General features: G+C 53.4%; 8 protein-coding genes across 8 annotated transcripts; 3 read left to right on the plus strand and 5 right to left on the minus strand.

The window, feature by feature from the left end:
- Positions 1-64: 64 nt before the first annotated feature.
- EV422DRAFT_563174 (uncharacterized protein) lies at positions 65-4,675 on the minus strand (the record flags this gene model as incomplete). The annotated part of the gene is made up of 1 exon (XM_053072034.1): positions 65-4,675. The coding sequence occupies one exon, from the start codon at positions 4,673-4,675 to the stop codon at positions 65-67; it is 4,611 nt and encodes a 1,536-aa protein (XP_052930343.1).
- Positions 4,676-6,061: 1,386 nt separating this feature from the next.
- Positions 6,062-7,778, plus strand: EV422DRAFT_563175 (uncharacterized protein; the record flags this gene model as incomplete). Its single annotated transcript, XM_053072035.1, has 7 exons — positions 6,062-6,280; positions 6,368-6,456; positions 6,525-6,638; positions 6,705-6,738; positions 6,811-7,220; positions 7,306-7,546; positions 7,620-7,778. The coding sequence occupies 7 exons, from the start codon at positions 6,062-6,064 to the stop codon at positions 7,776-7,778; spliced, it is 1,266 nt and encodes a 421-aa protein (XP_052930344.1).
- A 178-nt stretch (positions 7,779-7,956) lies between these two features.
- EV422DRAFT_563176 (uncharacterized protein) lies at positions 7,957-10,352 on the minus strand (the record flags this gene model as incomplete). The annotated part of the gene is made up of 12 exons (XM_053072036.1): positions 7,957-7,994; positions 8,061-8,142; positions 8,208-8,276; positions 8,336-8,647; positions 8,719-8,883; positions 8,953-9,141; positions 9,211-9,351; positions 9,418-9,480; positions 9,541-9,614; positions 9,677-9,811; positions 9,883-10,063; positions 10,185-10,352. The coding sequence occupies 12 exons, from the start codon at positions 10,350-10,352 to the stop codon at positions 7,957-7,959; spliced, it is 1,617 nt and encodes a 538-aa protein (XP_052930345.1).
- A 256-nt stretch (positions 10,353-10,608) lies between these two features.
- On the plus strand, positions 10,609-11,591 carry EV422DRAFT_25880 (uncharacterized protein). Its single transcript, XM_053065781.1, has one exon. It carries the CDS (start codon positions 10,794-10,796, stop codon positions 11,352-11,354), a length of 561 nt encoding a protein of 186 aa, XP_052930346.1. The 5' UTR covers positions 10,609-10,793; the 3' UTR covers positions 11,355-11,591.
- Positions 11,484-12,452, minus strand: EV422DRAFT_512635 (Isochorismatase hydrolase). Its single transcript, XM_053069084.1, has 3 exons — positions 12,340-12,452; positions 11,880-12,272; positions 11,484-11,805 (listed from the first exon to the last, which is right to left on the minus strand). The coding sequence occupies exons 1-3, from the start codon at positions 12,352-12,354 to the stop codon at positions 11,641-11,643; spliced, it is 573 nt and encodes a 190-aa protein (XP_052930347.1). The 5' UTR covers positions 12,355-12,452; the 3' UTR covers positions 11,484-11,640.
- Positions 12,453-13,638: 1,186 nt separating this feature from the next.
- EV422DRAFT_490846 (kinase-like domain-containing protein) lies at positions 13,639-15,031 on the minus strand (the record flags this gene model as incomplete). Its single annotated transcript, XM_053067488.1, has 4 exons — positions 13,639-14,024; positions 14,101-14,295; positions 14,359-14,478; positions 14,536-15,031. 4 exons carry the CDS (start codon positions 15,029-15,031, stop codon positions 13,639-13,641), a joined length of 1,197 nt encoding a protein of 398 aa, XP_052930348.1.
- A 2,052-nt stretch (positions 15,032-17,083) lies between these two features.
- EV422DRAFT_512644 (uncharacterized protein) lies at positions 17,084-18,883 on the minus strand. Its single transcript, XM_053069086.1, has 8 exons — positions 18,617-18,883; positions 18,414-18,522; positions 18,249-18,347; positions 18,112-18,170; positions 17,908-18,052; positions 17,797-17,847; positions 17,595-17,731; positions 17,084-17,532 (listed from the first exon to the last, which is right to left on the minus strand). The coding sequence occupies exons 1-8, from the start codon at positions 18,788-18,790 to the stop codon at positions 17,455-17,457; spliced, it is 852 nt and encodes a 283-aa protein (XP_052930349.1). The 5' UTR covers positions 18,791-18,883; the 3' UTR covers positions 17,084-17,454.
- Positions 18,884-19,097: 214 nt separating this feature from the next.
- EV422DRAFT_512651 (uncharacterized protein) lies at positions 19,098-22,272 on the plus strand. The gene is made up of 8 exons (XM_053069087.1): positions 19,098-19,581; positions 19,654-19,816; positions 19,885-20,088; positions 20,148-20,523; positions 20,598-20,735; positions 20,809-21,072; positions 21,137-21,855; positions 21,924-22,272. The coding sequence occupies exons 1-8, from the start codon at positions 19,359-19,361 to the stop codon at positions 22,006-22,008; spliced, it is 2,172 nt and encodes a 723-aa protein (XP_052930350.1). The 5' UTR covers positions 19,098-19,358; the 3' UTR covers positions 22,009-22,272.
- The last annotated feature ends 337 nt before the right edge of the window (positions 22,273-22,609 follow it).

Below are 22,609 nucleotides of genomic sequence, written 5' to 3' on the forward strand. Positions count from 1 at the left end.
CATAGATCTATGGAGTCGGGATCTAGCTTAGATCATCCCCTCCTACGACTATAGTCCTAGATACCTACTTCAAAACAGTCTTTATGTAAATCAGATAAAAAGCCTGCACAATCGGAAGTATACGCCGCACACCCTCTTCCCCACCGTCCTCTCGTTTCATCTCCTCATCCCATTCCGCAACGTCCTCCGCAATCCGCTCTTTTACCTCATCGACTTCCAGCGCTTTGGCGTCCCGCGCGTATCCGTCGGGCACGGCGACGACAAAGTCTTTTAGACGCAGGCCGATGTCGTTTTTGATCATTGAGGGTGATTCGAGGTGTGCTGTGAGCTTTTCGTTAACGAGGAGGCCCAAGGGGATGTAGCGAGTCGGTCCGATGGAAGAGATTGGGTCTTCATTGTCTTCGACGCTCACAGGTGCGTCAACCTCTGGCGCTGCTTCCACTATGGAGGCCGGAATCCCGACGGCCACAGAGGCGGCATCATCCGGCGTTGGTTCCACCGTAGTAGGCAGATTCTCGGTGCCTAACGAGGCATCATCTTCTGGGGCTACTTCCATGTTCGGATTGTCTACGACACGATCCGGCGCCGTGCTCACGCTTTCAGGAGACCGTCTTCCATCATCTCCACCGGTTCTGCCACAGTTTGGTTGCTCCTCATCCACCCCTTTCGTGCTGGTCACTTCCGGCACATTTATCTTCACTCGAACGTCTTTGACTCCCACAACCAAGAAACCTCCTTCCGCCAGCCTGTCAGCAGCCTCCGTCGCACACTCCACCAACATCTCCATATACTCCTCAATCCAGCTACTCGGCAATATCGCCGTCGACGGCACACAAATATGCGGCACAAAAATAAGGCACGGCTTCACCTTCAGCCGCTCGCTTGGACCGAGTTCCGGCACGCTGAGCAGAGTGCGCAGATGCTTCCAGTCATCCTCGCCCTCGGGGCTCAACTCGGAGACAAGGCCTCTCGCCATCAACTCCTTCCTGTTCCTCAGCACCAATTCCTGGCGGCGCTTCTCGTAAACGGACCAAACGGATTTGTCCTCGCCTTCTCCATCCTCCTCGTCGTCATCAACAGGCGGGTCGCGTTCAGCGCAGAGGGAGTCGTACTCGGCCATATCAATAACCTCGTTGCGGAACTTGCTGAAGCTGACTTCTTCCCAGTAGCCGCCGTCTTTGCCGAACCGTTCGACGAGTTTCGACATGGCGAGGCGGGCCAGAGAGTGCTTCTTAGTCACGTGGAAGGCCCAGGTCGTGCCCATCACGACGCTAGCGCGGTCGATGGGTGAGTGGGGTACTTGACGGCATTTGCTGGTCTTGGCAATGGGGCTGAGTATCCCTGACCGTTTATTTTGCAAAAAAGCGAATCCAGCGTCGTCTTTCCCCACTTTACGTAGGATAGCGACAAACTCATGCGTGAACATCAGGAAATTGTACTGCGTGCACAGAAACGTTCCCAACGGCGCCATCTGACAGTACCGTTGCCGCTTGACGATCAGCTCTTCCAGCTGGAACCCGTTATCCATGTACGTCCGGATCGTCTGGAACGATACGGGCTGATAAAAGCACTCTCGCCTGTTATCGCCGATCCCCAATGTGCACCGCCTTCCAGGTTTCAGCAGTCGCCAACTCTCCGCAACAACCTTCGCCATCTCCTCTTGGAACTCGCCCATCTCCGGGAAGTGCGACAGGTCTCCGTCGATGTGGGCACTATACGAGATACAGTCCTTGTACGGCGGGTGGGAGAGGACGTGATCGTACGTTTCGGATTTGAAAAGCGAGCCGACCAGATCCCTCGAGTCGGCATTGACAACGATGGGTCGATATGCCGCGGACAAGCCGATTTCGGGAGGCGCAGAGAAGGCAACGTTGCGTTGTGAGAGTGCTACGGACGCGGGGTTGATGTCCACGGCACAGCACGGTCTTTTCAGAAGGTAGCATTCGATGGCGTCTGTGCCGCGCCCTGAGAAGTTGGACAGTACCCTATCGCCCTCCTTAGTGTATCGCGTGAGAGATAGCCTGACAATTTGAGGCAGCCAGGTGCCGTGATAGTCTCCTCCCGAATGGGAAGCCCACCGCGGCGCCCGACCGGGAATGTCGTAGAATGACGTGTCAAAACCAAGGGTGTACAGCTGGTCGTCTGCGGGAGCGTAGCTGGAAAGTAGCGCCCGCTCCTTACTATCTGCGGCCATAATTTCAGTTCCATCCATACCAGCCTTTTCGACAACACCTCTCGTGAGGTAGTACTCGTGGCTATACGCTGATATGTCGGTTTTGTAGACTTCTTCCATCGAGGTGGGATTCAAAACCGGCGCCGACATGTCGTGTTCAGCGGCGGTGTATTCTGATTCAGCAGCCGCAGGTAGCGCTTCCATGACCTCCATTGGCGCCCGTCCTCCCCCAAGGTCTTTAGGCGGGTCACACATATCCTTATCCGACCGGGACCAGGCAGACGACGCAAGCTCAAAGCAATCCTGACACATCGGCATCCCATTATACCCTCTCCTCCATTGCGGCGTCGACTCGGTCCAGCAATAAGAGCACCGACGTCGCGAGGAGTTTTCCATCGGCCTTCTCTTCCGCGGCTGTAAACTTTTCCGTGGAGCATTAGCAGCGATCAGTTCCCTCGCGAGTTCGCGTTCTGCTTCGCGTTTCGATTGCCGATGGCTCATGCAATCGAGCACGAATCTGTCTAGGGAGTGTTCGTGCATACTGGGCCGTTTCTCCGTGTAGCAAGTCACGCACAGGTCGAAAGATGCGAAATGACTCTGCGAGCATTCGTCGCATGTGTACCACTGTTCTTCGGGCCCTGAAGCTCCCAACGCGCATGAACAACTGTCGCAATGGAAGGCCTCCTGGTAGTCCTCGATTTTGTTCAGGAGAGCTTCGTGCCTCGGACACCAAAAGATTATGCCTTCCTCAAAGTGCGACAGAGGCTTGTTCGTGCATGCGACATGGTAGCTTCGCGAGCAGCGATAGTCAAAACAACCGATTGTCGCTCCTTTCCCTCTGCATTGGGCACACTTCATCTGACGCGACCTTCTCAGCGCTTTCAAGACATTGAACCATTGTCCCGTCTCTGCGTTCAAATACACTTCCGGCGAGTATCTCGCGCACGCAACATGGGCCCAAAAAATGGGCGACTTCTTGTCCCATTTCGTTTTGTTGGAGTCGTATAACAGCGCTTTACGCTTCATTACTGATTTCGTGTTCCTGAATGGTGAGGGCCCGATGAACTTCAGGTGATGATGTTCCGTGCGGCAGAAAGCGCATTTGGGCATCACGGGTAACGCCCTCTGCTGTTGCGCACCATCGCCGGCGTTTGTTTGCTGGCCGCTCTTGCTTGTAGGATAGTGCTCTGTGTAAGCGGTACTCACAGCAACCACGGAATCGTCGATTTCGTCCGGAACAAAGGAAGAGACCAGCTCGCCCTTCGTGAACGCTCTGGTCAGCGACGGATCATCTCCATCTATTATAGCTTCGGCGGCGAACGAAGATATCGGATGGGGATGGTCCAGAGGAAAGTCGTACTGAAAACACGGCAGACAGAGATCGAACGAATTATAGTCGAATCCTTCCGAGGGATCCTCGCAGTTTGTGCAGAAGTATCGCCGTTGGCGAATGCGTTTGGTACACTGATTGCAGAATATTTTCCACCTTTCATCATCAGACTCCTCCACCTCGCTCTGACTCTCGGATTCGGTCGACTCCTGCAACTCTTCCGCCTCCTGTATCAGCCGGAGCTTGCTGGAGTTGATATCAATCCACTCGTCCCATGAATCATCCCAATCATCGTAATGAACCAGGATCTGCCACCCGCGCGCTTTTCGCACCATCCCGGTGTACCAGACACCACCGCCACAGCAGACTTCAACACGCGAGCCTCGAGTGAACCGAGCCTTAATACTTTCCGGAGTATCAGCGGCGGCTAATGCTCTCCGTTGAATGTATTCCTCTCGAGCTCTGCGATTAGCCGCTGACCGGTCGTTGAAGGAAGCAAAGTCGAAGGGAATGTCGGGTTGCGGGGTGTCATCTTTGTTGATTCTCTCCGGTGATTCGGCCGGTGTTGGTAAAGAGGAGCTCGACAGGATTGTCGGGCTGTGCTCCGCCTCTCCAGACTTGCGACGCTTTCGAGCCTTGCTTGTGCTCATTTGTTTTAGCCCATCAAGCTTTCGAGGTCTGCGTGCGGTTTGCTGTCTGACTGAGCGGCCAACAAGTTGTACGTCGTCCATAAAACCCATCGACTGGCGGTCCCCTGATTCAGTGCCGGTAGATAGTCGTACACGAGGACTCTCACAGTCCAGCCACTCATCAAACCGCGCGTCCCATCCCTCGTAATGGCAGAGTATCCTACCGCCCTTCATTTCGACCACCGTAGCTGGCCACCATGTTTTTCCAGCATCTTGCACTTCAACATGACAATCGGCGTGAAAGACTGGCAAATGCCCGGGCAGCGCCAGCTGTCTCCGATGAAATGCCGGGGTGGGATCGACATCTATACGCGTCTTCTTCGGCGCCCGCTTCTCTGGGCCCTTGTTTGGTTTGGGCCTAGTCTCCGCGTCTATCTTGGGAGCAGGAGGAGGGACATTCGCCAAAATCTTACTCCGTGACTTTGTTTGTGACTTTGTTCGTGCAAGATCCATCTCAGCCTCTTCCATCTCCGTTAGAGTCATTATGGAAGAGATTTCCGCGCTCCCCGTTGCTTCGTCTGTCCGCAGTCGTATTCTGCGACTACTGTAGTCAAGCCACTCGTCGTACTTTTCGCTCCATCCTTCATAACGGCATTTTGCTTTCCCGCTGGATACCTCCACTATCCGAGCGGGCCACCACATCTTCCCTGCGTCTTGTACTTCCACGCGAACGCCTTCGTGAAATATGGGGGCATCTTCCGGAAGTGCCAGATGTCTACGAGAGGTGCTAGCTAGGCCCTTAACGGCATTCGGCTGCGTCCTCCCGGTGGATATCTTGCTCACGAACGGGCGGAAGCTATCCTGAAAGGTCAAGCAGCATGTGGAGCAAATTTGACGTATTAGCAACGGCCCGCCATCGCAATTGTCGTGACGCGACAGACACCATGTTGCTCCTACGGCGTCCTGAGTGAACGACCCCATTCCTTCTCCGGACCGGCTGACTTGGGGGTGCTCCGCCGCCTTTGAACCGCACTGTTTACAGCGAGACCAGCTCTTCGCTCCTCTTTTCCCACGACAGCGTTCTGTTTGAATGACCCATCTGGATGGAGGTCTCGAGGTCTTGCGTATTGTATATTTCGGCGCAAGGTGACACACGGTAAAAAGGAAAGAGGGGGACTTAAATACAAGAATCTAATGCTCGGCACGTGATGCGATATAAGCGTCATTTGGACCACTTCTCACGCGTTGTTCCTCGAAAGTCTCCTGAAAGTGTCCTTGCCTCATCGGTCGACTCGCCAACGAAGATCAAGTTCAGGTGAGTGCAGTGGAAGTACAAGAAGACCAGTTTGTCGCTTGGAATAGCCTGGTTGCGAGACAGGTTGCGCCGTTCCTCAGTTCTTCGTGGCTGATGTCAGCCGTAGAGTGTGAAGTGTGGCCGGCGCCTCGTCCCGCTTTCCATCTTATGCCGAAGGAACTAGGGCGGAGGCGTTCAGAAAAGCGCCGCCTTTGCAGACCTCCCATGTCCGGTTCCGTGTACGGTGTTTGTAGCATAGCGCAGAGGCATAGCCCGCAAGCCCCTACCGCCTCATTCAGTTCGAGGGGACTACCCACTGCTCGATGCTTTTGGGGAGGGGTCGGGGAGTTGTAGACTCCTGGAACTTTCCGGCTCGAGGTTGCACTGCGAACGGATCGTAGGCGTAAAGGGTGGCACATAAAGCGATGGGGAAACATGTTGCCTGGCTGGTCCCTCATCGTGCTGCCGCACACGCGCTTTGGTCCTCCATCTCTCAAAAGGACAATTGGTGACTGTCAGGCATCCGACTATCGGTCGAAAACGCTCCAGCACCATTGCTGTCTGGCTTTCTTGGTATAGAAATGGTGTCTCATCCGACTCGATGAAATTCATCACTAGGGGTTGGGTCTGCAAACATGACATCTTTCGTACGCCTGTCGCTGTTATCCAGCGCCTTTGCCACTCTGCTGGCGACGGCTGCTGCGGCGCCGGAATTCGATGATGAGGACGACGACGACTGGGCCAGGGCGGAGGAAGCCAGTCAATTAAAGGCTCCGCGACCCAGGTCAAGCGCCGGAGGAGAGCCTTCGGCGAGGCAGTATTCGTTAGGCGACGTGGAGCTGCGTCACATATATGTAAGTATAGTTCGGGGCAAGCCTTCCACCCTCCTCCACGAGAATCGTGCGGACTGGGTGCTGACCTTCCACCATGACCTATCGCAGAGGGAAGCCATCATCCTTGGAGCACTCCTTGCATACCTCATCTCGTGGCTCATCAACCGGCAAAAGTACAAGCGTATTGCTGATGAGTGGTAAGCAGTCGTGGGGAACGCTTTCCGCTCCGTGCTGTACCTCCGGATCTAAAACGGATAGCTGTCAGGTTCAATATCACGAAGGATACGTGGATCAGGAACTTTTCGCTTGTCGGAACAACGTACTCGCCTGGGCTGATAAGGCAGGGACCTCGGGACTACCTCCTCTATCTCAGTGGAAGGTTTGTACTCTTTCAGCGGCCTATGTGTAAGAGGCGGACATCTGATTGCGCATTCCGTCTCGATAGGGCACACGTCCGGAGCGTCTATACGAACATAACGGTGGGGACTCGCACTCTTCACTTGGTCCGAGTCTGAGAACACCTATCTGATCAATCCTCGAATGTTATCTAGATAGCAGCTCGCAATGACCCAGTCCAAATGATACTGGGCTTGTTCTTCGAGAGCATCCCTTACGACACAGCGGCATTCACGGCCAGGCTCCCGTCCGCGGAATCCGACTCCCAAGTGTTTGGCATCTTTCTCAAAAAGCTCGTCCCACGAGTAATGAGGACACGATGGGACTTTAGAGAGCTGCCGAAGAAACGTGACATGGCCAGTACTGCTGGACGGCTACCGTCTGAGGAATATGCGGTTTTTGCGGAGGCGCCGGAATTCCTTGCGACCTTGTGGGCGGAACCCGAGATCAGGGAGATTTTCTGGGCTTCTGTTGGGCTGGATTCGGAAGGGAAGGGTACCCCTTTCGACGAACCTCTCATTGAATCGGTTCTGTTGTCAGATATGCCGACGGAGGAGCCTTATAAGTACGAGATACTCGGATTGCATCATTCCCCCGGCGGGTTCAACGATGGCGCACACTAACCTGCCAAAATTCGACCCCCAAAACAGATTGGAGGACCTGACCTCGCAACCCAAAACGCTGACCGTCACGTACCGATTCCCCGACTTGACCAAACTGGACGACAAACAACGACAAGCTATAGCCAAAGTCGCGGAACTTCCCGTGATTCTTCTGGACTACATTGGGCAGCAGGGCAAACTGTCTGTGGACGGTAAAGCAAAGATTGCCAAAGTTCGGCAAGCGGCGTCGCAGAAAATCCTCAGAGCGGCGGAGGCTGAGCGGAAGGAGGTGGGTGCTCCGGATTCAACATTGAACGCGCTTTGAACTGTTGAGCTGAAATTGCAATTTGGCGACATTCTAGGAGCTGGCACGACAGAAACTGCAGGAAAAGCGCGCGAGAGACGAACAAGTGACGTCGCGGACCCCGGAGGAGCAACGCAAGTACGAGGAGCGGGAACGGAAGAAGGATTTGGCGAAGTCTCAGAAAAAGAAGATGAAGAAAGGGAAAATGACGCTCTAGATGGGTGCTCCCGCCTGTCGATCTGTAGCTTCTTTATTTTCCATCTCGTGTCCGTCGCAATTTATTGGGTATTTGATGGCGTATGGTTTTGTTCATACAGTGAGGAGGGTTGTCCATTCATTGTTATGGTTTACAACGGCCCGTTGGGTGTCTTTTTGTCGGAAGGTGGACTCCTCTTTCAATACGTTTCAGCCGCGCTCGACATGACTGAATACCCTGCGCCAAACCGCCACCACTCTAAGACATGCTTTCATGGAAGATGCGAAAAATCGGTGAACTTACGATCCTCTTCCTCATCATGCCTGCGGGGGGGCGCTCCCGCAGTCATCTGGTCAAATGTACCCAACGTTTCCGCGAAAAAGTCCTTTATAGCAGGAAAAATCAGCATTTTTTTTACCAAGGCTGCAACAGCCCATGCGAAACACTCACCGAGATGCGTCTATGCGATTTCCGCTCCTGTTTCGCTGCTGCGCGAGGCGCTCCCATGCCTAGTCCAGCCTATGAAGAAGATCACGTCAGGTGCTGAAAACGTTAGCTATCGCACAGGAGTTGCCCACCATTCCACCCGGTCCGATAGTGTTAGCATGTTTCCCGAGCTTCTTCGGACTGGAACCGGCAGATATGGTGGTTCGGTCGTGGTCGATGATAACGCTGATGGAGCCGGTGACCTTTGCATCCAACTGAACATCAATCTGATTCCTAAAGAACCGGAAATCGTGCAGTTCGGAGCGACATTGCTGATGCTTGGACCAGTTGAACAAGAACGTTGTGGCGTCGCCTTCTTGCTGGTACTTCAGGAAGTCTTCCAAGCGCTCGATCTCACCGAGTTGACGTTGGAGCTCCAGTTCGTCGCCGAGGAGGACTGTGAGCTGTGTTTGGTGGCAGAATTGATGAGCATGAAGTGATGAAGCATTTGCATCGATTATATGGCGTTCTGAACCTTGTTCTTCACTATCTTTTTACAATCCGCCATGGCGCATCTATACATCTCTTCGATCTGCGTTTCGATCTGTGCACCCATTTTCTCGACCGCTTTCGCCCGCGAGTTGACGGCTGCGATTTGGTTCGTGATCTCGGATCGGCGGGTTTGCAGGATCGGGTCGTGCTGGTAATGCAACTCATGTAAGCGTCCAATTCTCTCAAACACAAAGAAATGTGAATCTGCAGAACATACCGTCTGCGCTTCCTGCAAAACCGACGTGTACGCCTCCGCAACGCTAACGAGTTGATGCCGCGATGCCTCACCGTTCGCATGGTTTCCCACCATTTTGCAAAACACGCAGACGGGTATGTGGCATTGGGAGCAGAAGAACTCGATCAATTTGTCGGGGTGGTGCCGGCAGTGGCCGAATACATCGGAGCCCTATGGCGCGCTCTTCATTAGTTCCGAGATTATGAAGTAATATGTATGTGGGATATCCGAGGTTCATACCTTCCCTATTGGCGTCCGAACATGGCGACTCGCAAGCTTCGACACGTGTAGTTGCGAATCGCATTTGTTGCACAGATTCGCTGCGTCGGCGTTGCAAAAGACGGTAGCGTGCTCCTCTTCGCAGTTATCGCACTTTGCTTTCTAGTCGTGTTTCGTACGTCGTCAGCTCGCACTCTGTCATGAGTGGTCCAACTTTATTTGCCTTACCTCGCGGGCTTTGCGCTCCTTGTTGAGATCATATTCGTAATGTACGAGATACACTGGTAGAACCTGCAGACTTAAAATGAGATAAAGATCTATAAACCAGTCAAGAAGCAATCTGCATCTCACCTGAGCTGTTTCTCGAATATAGTATTCGTGAAGATACGGGTTGGAGGGCTGCTTCGCTTCCTTCGGTGTCGCATCTACAATTCCGAGGCCTTGGTTAGCTTTCGCTCATCGTGAACTATGGACCGTTTGCTCTAACCTTGCAGGTAGAAGCTGTCATATCCTTCCGGCACCGGATTCGCCTCTGCAGTCGCTTCGTCCGTAACGAACGCGCGGCCGATGCCTACTCGACATAGGAGGGCCTTCCTCAACGTCCTTCCTTCTGGCTTCCGCTCTGTGAATCGCCCGGCACCAAATAAGCATATGAGCGTAAACACACTAATGGGAAAGTTAGTCCGTTCGCACCTTGTGGTTTCCCGCCCGGCAGATGCGACCCGTTCCCAATCGACCCGCTGATGGACCCAATTGTGACCTTCAGTCCATGCTGCGCTGGGGGAAACTGAAACCCTCGGCGGATAACCTCTTCCTCGGTGTTGACCCCAGTCAAGCGGGAGGCATCGATCCATGCGGGCAAAATGAGGGATCCCTATAGGACATTGTCATAGTCGATGTTACTCTTCTGATCAGATATGAGGCGGGCGGCCGGAGTTTGCGAAAGCGATGTGCTCACGCGTTTCCTCCTCCCCAAACGACATCACTGCCCTCACCTGACATCGCTTCTCGAATTGCAAGTTGATATGCGGGTTCGACAAAGCATGAGCCGCAACTATCCGGGCGCTGCTGGCGCGGAGGGCCAGCTGAAGTTCGTACTCCAGCGCTCCGAATTCGGGCGTGCCTGCACCCAGTTGCGTTTTCGCGCCGGTTTTCTCGCTCATCTGGAGGGCTCTTTTGCTCGCAAAGGCTGAATGTCGTGGGAAAGTGAAATATCTATGGCGCCCGCTTCCTTGGGGGTTTGGGTGCTGCGTAAGGAAGATACCGCAAGTTGCAAGTCATGTTGTTCTGAGTATGGACACTTTCTATGAGTAGTTGGCACTGGCAGGGCCATTTACTGGTTTCATGCGTGACTCGGTCAAGGCTCTTTGGCAAGTGCGGAGGTGAGCTAAGCGCAAAAGCGCCTATGTTCCATCGAATCGTTTCTCAGCTCGGGAGATCTGGATAACTCTTCGGCAAGGCTTTTCTCTGGAAGTCCCCAAATCTGAGTGCGCAAAAAGTATGTCCTCGGAAGTCTCACGGGCTCTCTGTCCACTCGAGGCTGTATAGTTCCAAAGCTCATCTAGCTCACATCCTTCGCCACCTCACATCCTGTCCTCAGAACTATGGACGCAGATTATCTCAAACAGACAGTCGGCCCACTTGTGGCTTCAGCCCTATCCTCCCTCGTCACATACGGCTACGACGCCACGGCATCCTACCCCCGAGGCCATGATCCAATCACCTTCATCGCCGAATACCTGATCCACCACGACAAAGCCGCAAAGAATGTAGCAGTACATAAGAAATATCGCGCAGACCTCGCGTCGTTACAAAGCGCATTTGCTGCTGCTGAAGCGCAGGAAAAGGAAGCGCGGTTGCGGATGGAGGAAGAGATCAAGGTCAAAGCGAATAAGATCTTGGAAAGGCAAAGCATTGCAGACGAAGAGAGTGCTAGACGGCTAGCTGAGGACGCCGCGAGGGCTGCCGCGGCGATTCTGGCTGCTGCGAAACAGGCGAATGAGGCGAGTGAGGCGGAGAGGTTGGCGAATGAGCCGAGGGGAATACCTACTGTCATTGAGGAGGCGGAGGAGGGGAAGGAGACTGAAGATGCGGAGGAGGCAGTAGAAGAAAAGCCTGATATCCCAACAGATACCATTGCTGAAGAGCGTGAAGATGCAGAATGATCCGGCGTTACCGCGATGTCTCGACGAAGGTGGCGGGGTGACACTCTTTCCGTGGTCCACATGTACTCGCCGTTGAGATGGCTACAATGCGTCACGTTGAAGCTCACTTTGTATTGTATGAACACTTGATGTCTATAATACACAGTATACGTTCGCTACATATAGAGTATCCCTAAGGCTACGCTAGTGAATCTTTACTATATGCGGAATATCCATGGCTAAACATGCCCGACCGACATTCGAGGTCCGCACCTCACTAAAGTCGCTTGCGCGTCCGCAAGGTAGTTTACACAAGCCTCAAAACGTTTTCGGTCGACAGGATTTTTGCGAACTCGTCGCTTAGGCTTGCGATATGGATATCGTGGACCTCTTGCGCCGAGTACGTTTTGCCGTTGGGTCCGGTTTTAGCAAACGTTCCGCAGGCGTCTTCCACCAAGATAGTATCAAACCCCTTGGAAGATGAGAATCAATGATTCAAGCCCTCACGCCTGGTTCTGAAACGATCAATGATGCATGCCAGCTTACATAGTTCCCAGCCATCCGCGTTGTCGTCGATACACAATGATCCGTTGTGAGGCCTACGATAACCAGGTGTTTGGTCTTGATGTCTTCCTCCAGAATCCGTTTCAAATCCGTTGTGATGAAAGCCGAATTAACAGTTTTCTGCAACACCGGCTCCGTTGGCAGCGGCGCAACTATGCTCTGGATCGCCACACCGGGTTGATCGGGGCGCAAGTTTGAATCCGGTGATAGGGAGGTGTGCTGGATATGGACAATCGGCCGGCCGCTGGAGCGCCACGCCGTCAAGAGGCGGGCCATTTGCTTCTCGGCCTCGGTGTTGTTCCTTGGTCTCTCAACGCTATCCTTTAGTCCCTCTTGCACGTCAATAAGGAGCAACGTGCAGTTCGTTGGCAGTTTCTGCACAAGACTCGGTTAATATTCACCATGGCGTCGACGACCCTCAACAGAGGCACCGCTTCCATACCTCTGTGGTGGTCATTGCTAATGCTTTTGCTGAAAATGGTGGTGAGAGTGGTGCGATGGGGGTGCCCAATGACCAGGGAAAAAAGGCTTCTGAATTTGAATGGGAAATTCACGACGCCCTGCCGAGTCCCGAGACGAAGCGGACGCGCTAACCCCGCTAAGGACACGCGCTGGTGACATGAATCTGAAGACTTTGACGAGGCCACATCCTTTGGAAATAGATACTGTACGTACAGTAGCTTTGCAGCCAAGGACCAAAGAAGCCATGAGTAGCATCTACCCATCAGTGTCCAAGGACGAGGACCATCTCTCCGAGAGATCCCCTGTTCTTTCACAGTTCGAGGAAGCCTCGGGCTGTCAGCTTTCCAAAATTGCTCAGTACAAGTGCGTCCTTGCAAGTGAACGTATAATTTGCATCCCGGTCATCCGGTGGTTCAAGCGCTGTCCTGGGAAACCTAACGTTGAAGTGTAAGTTTTTCTCCACGACTTTACGAAGCCGGAGCAGTATCTCACATGTTAAGGCCTACAGGACGCCATGAGAAGCTACAGGAAAAGGTCCTACGCTACATAGCTATCGCTCTATCGGGTTCTGCTTGCAAGTGCTATATAAAGGATCTATGGAAGACGGCTACGACTATCCCTAAATGACAGCGACGAATGGTCGATACTTCAAGACTCCTCGTCGATAATATGCATCGACGACCCTCGCCGCGTCAATTTGCGGCTGTCAACACGTCCTGGTGGTTGGCCCAAAGGATCCGTTGAGGAGGTGGGCGATGTTGGCCAAGCGAGCGGTTCCGCGGCAGCGTTAATGCCTGACGTTGGCAGTGGAGATGGGAATAAAGAGGTGCTCGCGCCGCTTCGCATCGAATCCGAGTCCACGGTGGACGATTCGAGATCAAAGTCAGATTTCCCGCGGGACAAAGCCCGGGGCCCGACGGCAAATGATCCCGAAGAAAGGCGATGCAGTGCATCAACGGATGCGGATATCTTGAGAGTCTTTGGCAGGCTCCGGCCTTCCAGACTCTTCAGCAATCTACTCTGGAGAACGCCGCCTGCTTCGCTCATTGGGACTGCAGACGGGCCGTCTCGGGATCCCATGGCTGAGGATGGGCGATCCATCACTGTATCGTCCACGGTCTTGGTGGTGGTTGATGGGAAAGGCGCGGCTATGTCGGAATTGGGGGTACTCGGTGCAGAGTTGTTGCGGGATGGTTTTTTGTTGGATTTCCCTTTTAGTCTATTGATAATCTGTAAAGGAATTTCGTTCTCAACGTACTGGAGTGGTGCAAAATGAAGGTCAACGGGACCAGCCACGCACCTTTGTGACAAACATCATCGCAGGCTGGAAAGCGTTCTCAACTTCTTCCTCAGTAACTTCTTCGAACACGCAGTTCTCCTCGGTTGGCAGCATTGGGTCGGTGCCGTCCTTCGTTGTCCAAGGATGTTGTTTTACATCCTGAAGGCTTATTCGCTCATCAGGATTCTTCCGCAACATGCGAGTCAGAAGATCCTTCAGATTTGGTGAAAGATCGTCGCATATGTCTAGAGCTCCGCTCGCGATTTTTTCGTAAAGCAAGACCACGCTCTCATCTTCCCACGGTGCGCGACCGTGTGTGAGGCAATAGAGGGACACCCCGAGCGCCCAAATGTCCATAGCATATCCGCGCAGTTGTCGGGTGTCCGCTATGAGTAGAAACAAGTCAGCACACCATGGTCAGCACAACGCAGCCCGGAGAAGGGTGGACTTTCGCCGGCATACACTTACTCTCGCAGGCCTCTGGCGGGGTGAATAGCGGGGAAGAGTTTTTGTCGTCAACGATAGGCTCTTCCTCGCCGTCCTCAAACATATTCGATATCCCAAAATCCGCAATCTGTACAATTCCAAAGGGTGCTGCGGCCTTTAGGAGCAGGTTCTCCGGTTTGATGTCACGATGGATGATACGCTTGTAATGAACTTCGAGAAAACCATTAGCACATGAAGACGACGCAGATTGCAATGCAGCAAATGCCCACTCACGGTATTCAATCCCGAGCACGACATCACGGAAGTACGTGCGGGCCAGCTCTTCGGATAGGGGATTCACACTCTGGCGCATCTGGAGCTTCATGATCGGTCCGTACTCACAAAGTTCGAAAACTGGAAGTACTATCAGCAGGTCGCCGCAAACAACAAAGATCAGGTTCCGGAACTTACTCATATATAGGTTATCCTCCTTCCCATCGTCCAAAACCTCAACCAAGGCGTTGATGTTGGGATGTTTCGATAATTTCTTCAAAATGGCCACCTCACGTTTGATACTGCCCAAATGATCGTTGATGCCGGAGCTCCCACTCCCACTGCCCGCCGAACCACCGCGGACAGGGAGTGATTGCGACCATCGGAACTTCTTCCGTAATCGAGATTTGGAGATGATTTTGCATGCATAATATCGAGAATCCTGCTCGTTCCTGCATAGTACCACTCTCCCATACGCCCCTGAACCGATATCCTTGATGATTTGGTACTGGTTCACTTTCCCCTGACACTCCTCCGCTCCGCCGCCCAAAGGGTTGACCAATGTGTGACTGCCCTCGTGCATGGCGTATATGGTAGAGGTCTCGATAATTCGGTGTACGGGTGCTGGGCGTCGACGCTCCGTGGTCTTCGTGGACCGTTTGGGTTCCGCCAGTTTGTTGATGTTGGAGTCCATGGACCGTGATCTGGTATTCATGTGACTTCGTTTGAACTTGAACGTGGAAGCCTGATCGCCGGTAGCCAGCGACTCTGGAAGAGAACGGTGCACGTACGCTGCCAAGGGGTTGCTGTTGTTGCTGACGGAGTTCAGGGACGTGGACAGGTTGACGGCCGACTTTTCTTCGTTCTCGGACGACGTTACAGTCCATTGCGATCGTGATGGAAGCGAAGAATGGACATCTCGCGAGCGGATGGTCGCACGGCTTCCTGAGAGATTCGATGCCGAAGCGGATCCTTCCGCCCGGTCATGACCCATGCTCCGGAACGCAAGACCAAACCGCGTTAAACTCCTGTGAGTATGCGTCCTTTGCGCTTTGTTCAGATCCGCGTTGTTGTTCCGCGGAATGTCGACTCTCGAATCGCGCGATAGGGAGGACGATGAATCTGACGTCCGCATCGGCAGGCTGGAGTGACTTCGCGTGTTGAACATCTGCGACCCGAAGGATGCTAGGCTTCGGGACAAGGTCCTGAAGGATGTGTAGCTACCGCTCTTTCTGCCGTAAGAGCAGGTCTCACTGCATCGTTGGGAGACATTGTCGGAGCTGCCGCTGCTCTGGGTCATGTGCGCGTAGCAGTGATGCTCTGATAATCTCTTTCCAGACGTTCGACGCTTCTGCTGCGTCGGGAACTCCTCGTCGCTGGGTTGAACGGCGATGGGTGTGAAGTACTCGATTGAATGGATCGGATCTAGGAGTCGTGGACTGTCAATCCCCGGGGATGTAGAGGTGAGGGTCTCTTGCACCGAAAGCTCCGATTCACCACGCTCAAATAAAGATGGGACTTCCACCTCCCGTCGGACTGGGCTCGGCGGTGCATCGAAGGACATGGGGTCTGAACTGCCTCTCCGCGATTCCGACCGCAAGCCCAATGCTTCTAGAACGGGCATCGTCAGGGTTGGCGTTCCCAATTCGATGTAGTTCGGCCGTGCCGAGCGTGGTAGTAGCGATGATTGTGATGGGGGTAAGGCCGGGGAATCTTGAATCGGGGAAGGTGACGGTTCGGTACTTCTGGAGTCTGGCGGTGGATCTTCCTCGGCGACAGTCCTGACAATACGTAGTGACGGCATCGATGGCGGCATCCCGGCTTTACTTTTCCGAAGCCGTCTCTGCGCTTTGCTCAACCCTTTTTCATCTTCCTGCTTCGCCGACAAATCCCCACTACTGCGTTGCAGCCCGTTCGGGGCCACAGTCGCCCGCTTGAAATGTTGAATGATTTTATCAAAGATCCCACTTGGGTGCTTCCGCGATGGATGAAGCATCGGCGCCGCCGGCAGCAGACCACCGGCGTATGATGCCCGCCTTCGGGCATGTACTTCAATGTTGTCTAAACTCTCCGTTAAGCGCGCACTCCGTATCGGCTCGCTGCTTTTTTGCCGTGACCGCCGTTCCCGCGCCATCCCGCTCAAGGAGCGAAGTTTTCCGATGGCTTCCAGACGCGGCGACCCGCCGCCGTGCCGGCCCTGCCTCCGCTCTGCTTGTAAGTCAAACTCGCTGCGAGTGAGATCGGCCTGCATCATGCCAGAACGGTATGATCTCAGGGTTGATGATATCGGTACGTTGGTGGACAACCTCCTCCTTCTTGCTCCTGTCCGGTTCACAAAACGAGTTGGAATAGAACTGACGATTGGCTCCTTCTCTGCCCTACTAAAGGTAGCGTTTCAGGAACAGCTGCATGCCCAACTTGTGGATAAAATGCTGCCTGCACTTGCACACCAGAAACCGACTCCTAAGTACCGCGCTGCGCGTGAAACCGGTGGAATCCAAGTGTTTGTGAACGCCAGTTCAAGCCACGAGAGACCGCTGCGAAAGGAACCCGACTGAAAGAAATGTAAACAAAAGGGTGTTACAACGGAACTAACGCATTGAAGTTCCTGCCCCTGCGGGTGTGAAAGTACGTCAAGTGGATGATGACGAGCGGGCGCCACAACGTTGGCGGTTCTACGGCGAGAGATCCAACACAACACAAATACATGAGCCCCCAGGGAACAGGAATAGAACCTTGGGTGACGTACGGGTCCCGCCGCAGCACCGCTTCATCTGGGACGGGTATTAAAGGAGTTTTACCCGGCCTCGTTCCTCAAAATCCAATCTCATAGTAGAACAAAGTGCTCGAATTCTTTTTTGGGAGGTCTTTATTTGGGCTTTGGGCTACGCTATTGTTCGTCCTCCACCCTGACGGTTTTCCGGGCGGAGAATGCTTATACGACGCGCTTGTCACGTCACGTGCTAAACCTTATAACGCTGTGTCCCTATCAACTGTGGCTTTGCGCGAAACTGTCTTCTATTCACCTATGTCACCTATTCACCTATTCACCTACTGCAACTTCAACATCTTAGTGAATATGCATGCCGATGGTCGATAACGCCGTCGATCCATGTATCAATCCTCGATCAGCATTTCAGGGAACACTTCGCTCTTGAGTCTGTCACAATATGCGACCAGGTTGGGTTTTGAAGCCTGGCGAGTGCACAGTAAGGTATGATGCTGTTGATGTGAATTGTAATGGGGCGGGAACCTACCATCTGTTGAGACAGGCGGTTGTCCGGCAATTTGCTGTAAACCATATTGGCGATTTGTGCAAAAGCCGTAGCATCGACAGAGCTCGGTTGAGCATCGCTCAAGAAGTATCGCTTGTCGCCAAGGAGGTTTGAAAGCGCTGATGTTCAACGTTAGCATTCGTAAAGAATCGTAACCGGTCGTGCGCGCACTGTGCGAGCAAACCTTCCACGCAGTTCCCGTGCATCTCCAGAATTTCTTCGTAGGACAGTCTCCCTGAGTGTCATGGGTCAGCGTGGGCTTCCGTGTCGGATTCGACACCCATGTGCGCCATACCAAGCTTTTGCTTTCGCAAAGCCATGACTGTCTGCGAGCGCACCCGATTTGCGATGAAGCTTCGCATGACGGCAGGCACGGGTTCGAAGAAGAGGTCTCGAATAGTGGGCCAGTTCGCTTCATGTTGCCACCTATCATATAGCATCTGTGCCATTCCTCGTTAGCCTACGAAACAGCGCGCAGTCAAGCTCGTTTGCACCTCACCATCCAGTAAACCCCTTCTTCCAGCAAGTATTGAATGGCCGTCGACTGCCCTTTCTGCTCTAGACCATCGACGAACGTGGGTATGTTCAGCTCATTTCGAATCGGCGGCACTAAGACCCGCGCACCGAGGTCCTCACCGGCCGTAAGATGCGCATCCAGCCCGTTTGAGATGCCCTCTTTTTCCAACCAGCGTATAATCCGTTGGCTGTCGGATAGGACAAAATCATTGTATCTAACTACATGCGACCAGTAACACGGCGTAAGTTGTGCTAAAGACCAATATACTCGCGTTACGAGCTTACTCCAAGGTGCAGTCTTCGTAGGCGAATCACTCGCTGTAATAATCGTCTTCTGGACGTGAGGGACTTTGACAAGTCGCAAGTAGGTCTCCAATTTCCAGCATGCGGGCGACTACGGGGCGAGCGGTTGAGATAGAACCAGCCAACAAACGAAGCAATCTCGACATTTGCGTTGATTTTCAACATGAATATTTGAGACTACCGACCATGTTCCACAGTCCAGTCCCTTTGTACGTAGGGAAAAGGTACGTCACTAATGTGTTTTTCGGAATGTCTTCCTTCTCGGGTTCCCGTTTGGTCAGTAACTTCATGGCAACGCCGGCAACCAGTAAGGCGACGCCGGCACTCTTCAGGACGACTTTCACGTTATCGTCGTTCATGCTGATGGCTGCAAAGAAATCTTCTATCCTCGGTCCTCTGTTGCTGTGGTTGATTGTCAAGCCAAGATGGCAAGATGGGATTGGATGGGTGGTTGGTGGGCAAGCAAAGCGACCAAAGTTTGACAGCGACGGCAACTGACAGCATCGGACAGCAGACCTCACGTGACCAACATAAAATCTCACCTATGCGTTGTGGCCATTTGCCTTGCACATATGCTGGATTAAGAGCGTTGTCTGGTTGCACTTCACCCTACAGGGTCGAAATCTAACTGGCGATTCTACCTACTGGCACTTCACAGCGGCATTTAAGTGTAGGCTCTTGCTGAGGGTACGTCGTTACGAGACCTACTTGGGATCGCTCTTTGTGACTTTGTGGCAGTGGCTTTGTACGGGGCGCAGTTTGGTGGTCGTCCTGTGTGTGATCTGCAGAGTTCTTTGCGTAGACCGCACACGGTGGCTCGATTTACTGGAAAGCCCTCGTTCGGTGCCTCTCCAAAGCGTCGTACTCAGGAGGCTGACCGCGTGCTCCTCGTCACTCCACAGGTCTCAAACTCGTGACCTCCCCAAAATGACCGACCTCGACTCGACAGCCAGGGCAGCATCACCCGACCACGAAGACCATGACGATGGAGGGGAGTCTGGTCGTGGCGGCCGCGATAAGTTCTCGCGGGAGCGGAACGAAGGGTCTGGTAGAACCGACGCAATGGAAGTCGATGAGTTTGGCCGCACCGTCACCTCCAGAAAGCGGAGGGAGAGGAGCAGGACTCGCAGTCTCTCACCGCCAGTTGCTGGTGAGTATTCGAGACTGAAATTTTGGAACGCCGGAGCTCTTTGATTGACGATAGAAAATGATCTTGCATCAGAGCGACGAGGAAAGCGACGTCGTTCGAGGAGTCGCGAACGGGAACGTGAGGGCCCCGACACATACATCCCGGATTATCGGAATGGAAGCGGACCACCTAGACGTCGCAACAATGATGTTCCCATTACCGACATTGCCCCTGCGTTTTTCGGGCCAATGGAAGGGTACTCTTCTAGATGGGCGGTGCTCAGGGTCAACCCCGTCAATACTGACGCTCAACCCATTAACGCAGGCTACCGGACCCTATGACTCTGGATTTCCTCATCTCAAGGGACGAATATGGCATGTGGGCTCGGGAGCAACATCGGAAAAAGGCGGGCCCTCGCGCACCTACCATGAGCCCAGATGAGGTTGATCGAAGATACGAGCTTTATAAAGAGAACTTCAACACAAAACAGCTGGTGAAATACTTCAAGCAGGAGAAGGACTCTGAATGGTATGCATCAGCAAAATGAAAGCAGCTTTGTTGAGATGTCTCTGACACGGAGAAATTAGGTTCCGAGAGAAATACCATCCGGAGGAATCGAAGCCTATGCTGGAGGAGGTGAAAGCCAGACGACGGGAGCTTCTTGCCAAGTTTAAAAAAGATCTGGAGTCCGGGCAACATGACGATGTTTCATATGATGAAAGTAAACGTGGGCCGCAGGATGGCTCGGCGATGGAGACCAAGGACGCGGAGCCCAAGGAGGAAGCAAAGGCTAATAACGAAGACGCGCCAGCGGAGGATGGAGCGAATGCCGAAGTGCTACTTCCCACGCCATCAGAAGACAAAAGCGCTCAGCCTCCGAAGGAAGGTCTGAAGGCGGAAAATATTCACGCGCTGTTCATCAAAGGCGTCCCTCCCAAAACCCCGCGAAAGGACTTGAAGGAGGTACAGGATCAGGCATTCCCTTTACAATCGCTGGTCTTCGCTTATCGATTCGCTGACATGTTCGAAATTGATAGCTTTGCGCACAAGCCGAAGGCTTCAAATATCTGGTTCTCAGTGATCCTAAGCTCGATAAGAACATTCGGTATGGATGGATTATCTTTGAGGACGACGCTGACATGCCGAAGGCCCTCTCAACCCTGCAAGGAAAGCAGGTGGGCATTTGTTGCTGGTCTCGCACTCCCGCGGGGTGTATTACGTTATTGACTGGGAGCTACCACTTTGCAGATCGGTGAATTTACCTTGAGTTTGGCCTTGCATCATTGGCAAGAACTTCGCATCCGGTCCATTCCTGGGGAAACCAACCGTCCAGAGCGCCTGCAGAAAGACCTAACGCAAATCAAAGAGCTATCGAAAGTTCTGGATGGGGAGATGGACTTCGACCCCGAATCGGGCGTGGCGATTGTGGAGTCGAGATTGGAAAATGTCGTCCTCCCCAAGTTAGAGCAGCAGCTCGAAAGCGAAAGCGAGACCGAGAGAAAGACAGCGAAGGTAAATCGCAATGAAATATCTTCTGGAGACCTTTCCCATCTCACGCGACCTCCGGATCGCACAGGTTAAGCGGTCGCTGGACCTGCATATCATCTATCTGCGACGAGTCCACTGCTACGATTACTACTCCGGCTCGGAAGCTCTCAGCCCGGAGGACTTTATGCGCAAAACGTCAGTCCAGCTGCGTCGACCGGCAGTCGACAAGAAGTCCTCGCATTGGCTGGAAAGGCTCGATACGCGTATAGATATGCGTACCCACAAGCCAGTAGAGGGATCGCAACTGATCAAAATGGGCGGAAAGTCTCTAGAGGCGGAGTTGGACAAACACCTCAAAACGTACTCGAAAAAGGAGACAGAGGGCAAGTACCGCTGCACGGAGTGTCAGAAGCTGTTCAAGGGAGACGAGTTTGTCAGGAAGCACGTCCGAACGAAGCACCCGGAACGGACGCTGGCGACCATTGAGGAAGTCAACTTCTTCAACAACTTCGTCCGTGATCACAGCAAAGTAAACCTCAATTACCTCGCGCCGCCTCCAATGAACGGAGGAGGTATCCCAGGTGGACCGCCGTTTGGAGGGCCTATGCCCATGATGATGCCCATGATGCCCATGATGCCCATGGGGATGAACCCATTCATGATGCAGCAGTTCATGCAAATGCAAGGGAATGGCGTTGGTGGAGGCATGGGAGGAGGTATGCAGCGGAACGACAGGAATGGAGGACGTGGTGGAAGGAACTCCTTGCAGGGACGGTTGGGACCACCGCCTCCCAAAAAGCCCAATGCGTAAGTTTCCTGTTTTCGCTCGGATCTGGATTATCCCCTACTTACTTTGCATATCCATATGCTTACAGGAGAAACGACCCTCGCCAGATTCGCCACTACGACGACCTAGACAACCCTGTTCCCGCTGGAGAGATGGAAATCAGCTACGACTGAGCCCCGACGCCCCTCCACTCTGTGCCGCGTTCATGGCTGCCATCCAATACTGCCTCAGTTACATCCCAACGGTATCTTCCCTATTCCTGAAACCCCTATCGTGTCCCGGCCATGTGAACCATTTGAAGCGAAGGGGCTATTTGAGGTACCTCTGTATATATACGTGCAATCTATTGATTGCGTTGTCCGAAACTAGGTTGTTGGCACGTGACTGTTGCTCTCGCGATGTCCATCTAGTCATCCCTCCCGTTCTGAACATGAAGGCCTCTTTTCGTGTTGCCCATCCCTCAACTTTCGTCGCTCAAATCAGTCCCGGTTGTTGGCCGATCGCCGGAGCCACACTTGTTAAACCCCTCTCCTCGAACAACGGCTTCTATTGCCCTCGTCGGAGAGAATCCAAGGCATCTGAATCGGCCGATCTCAAATAGTGGGGTCGATAGGAAACCGCGATTAAAGGGAGGCGGACAACATTCGAGCAGGGATATCGAAAGCTCTGACGACCGGAGGGCAGCGGCGGTAGAAACGTTGAAACGCCTCCACTCGCGCCTGTTGGGAGTTCAGTACGCGGCCATTCGCCGTCTTGGTGCATTTCGCAATCGGA

Source organism: Fimicolochytrium jonesii, assembly GCF_025526975.1.
Source record: "Fimicolochytrium jonesii strain JEL569 chromosome Unknown EV422scaffold_1, whole genome shotgun sequence".
NCBI classification, from domain to species: Eukaryota; Fungi; Chytridiomycota; class Chytridiomycetes; order Spizellomycetales; family Powellomycetaceae; genus Fimicolochytrium; species Fimicolochytrium jonesii.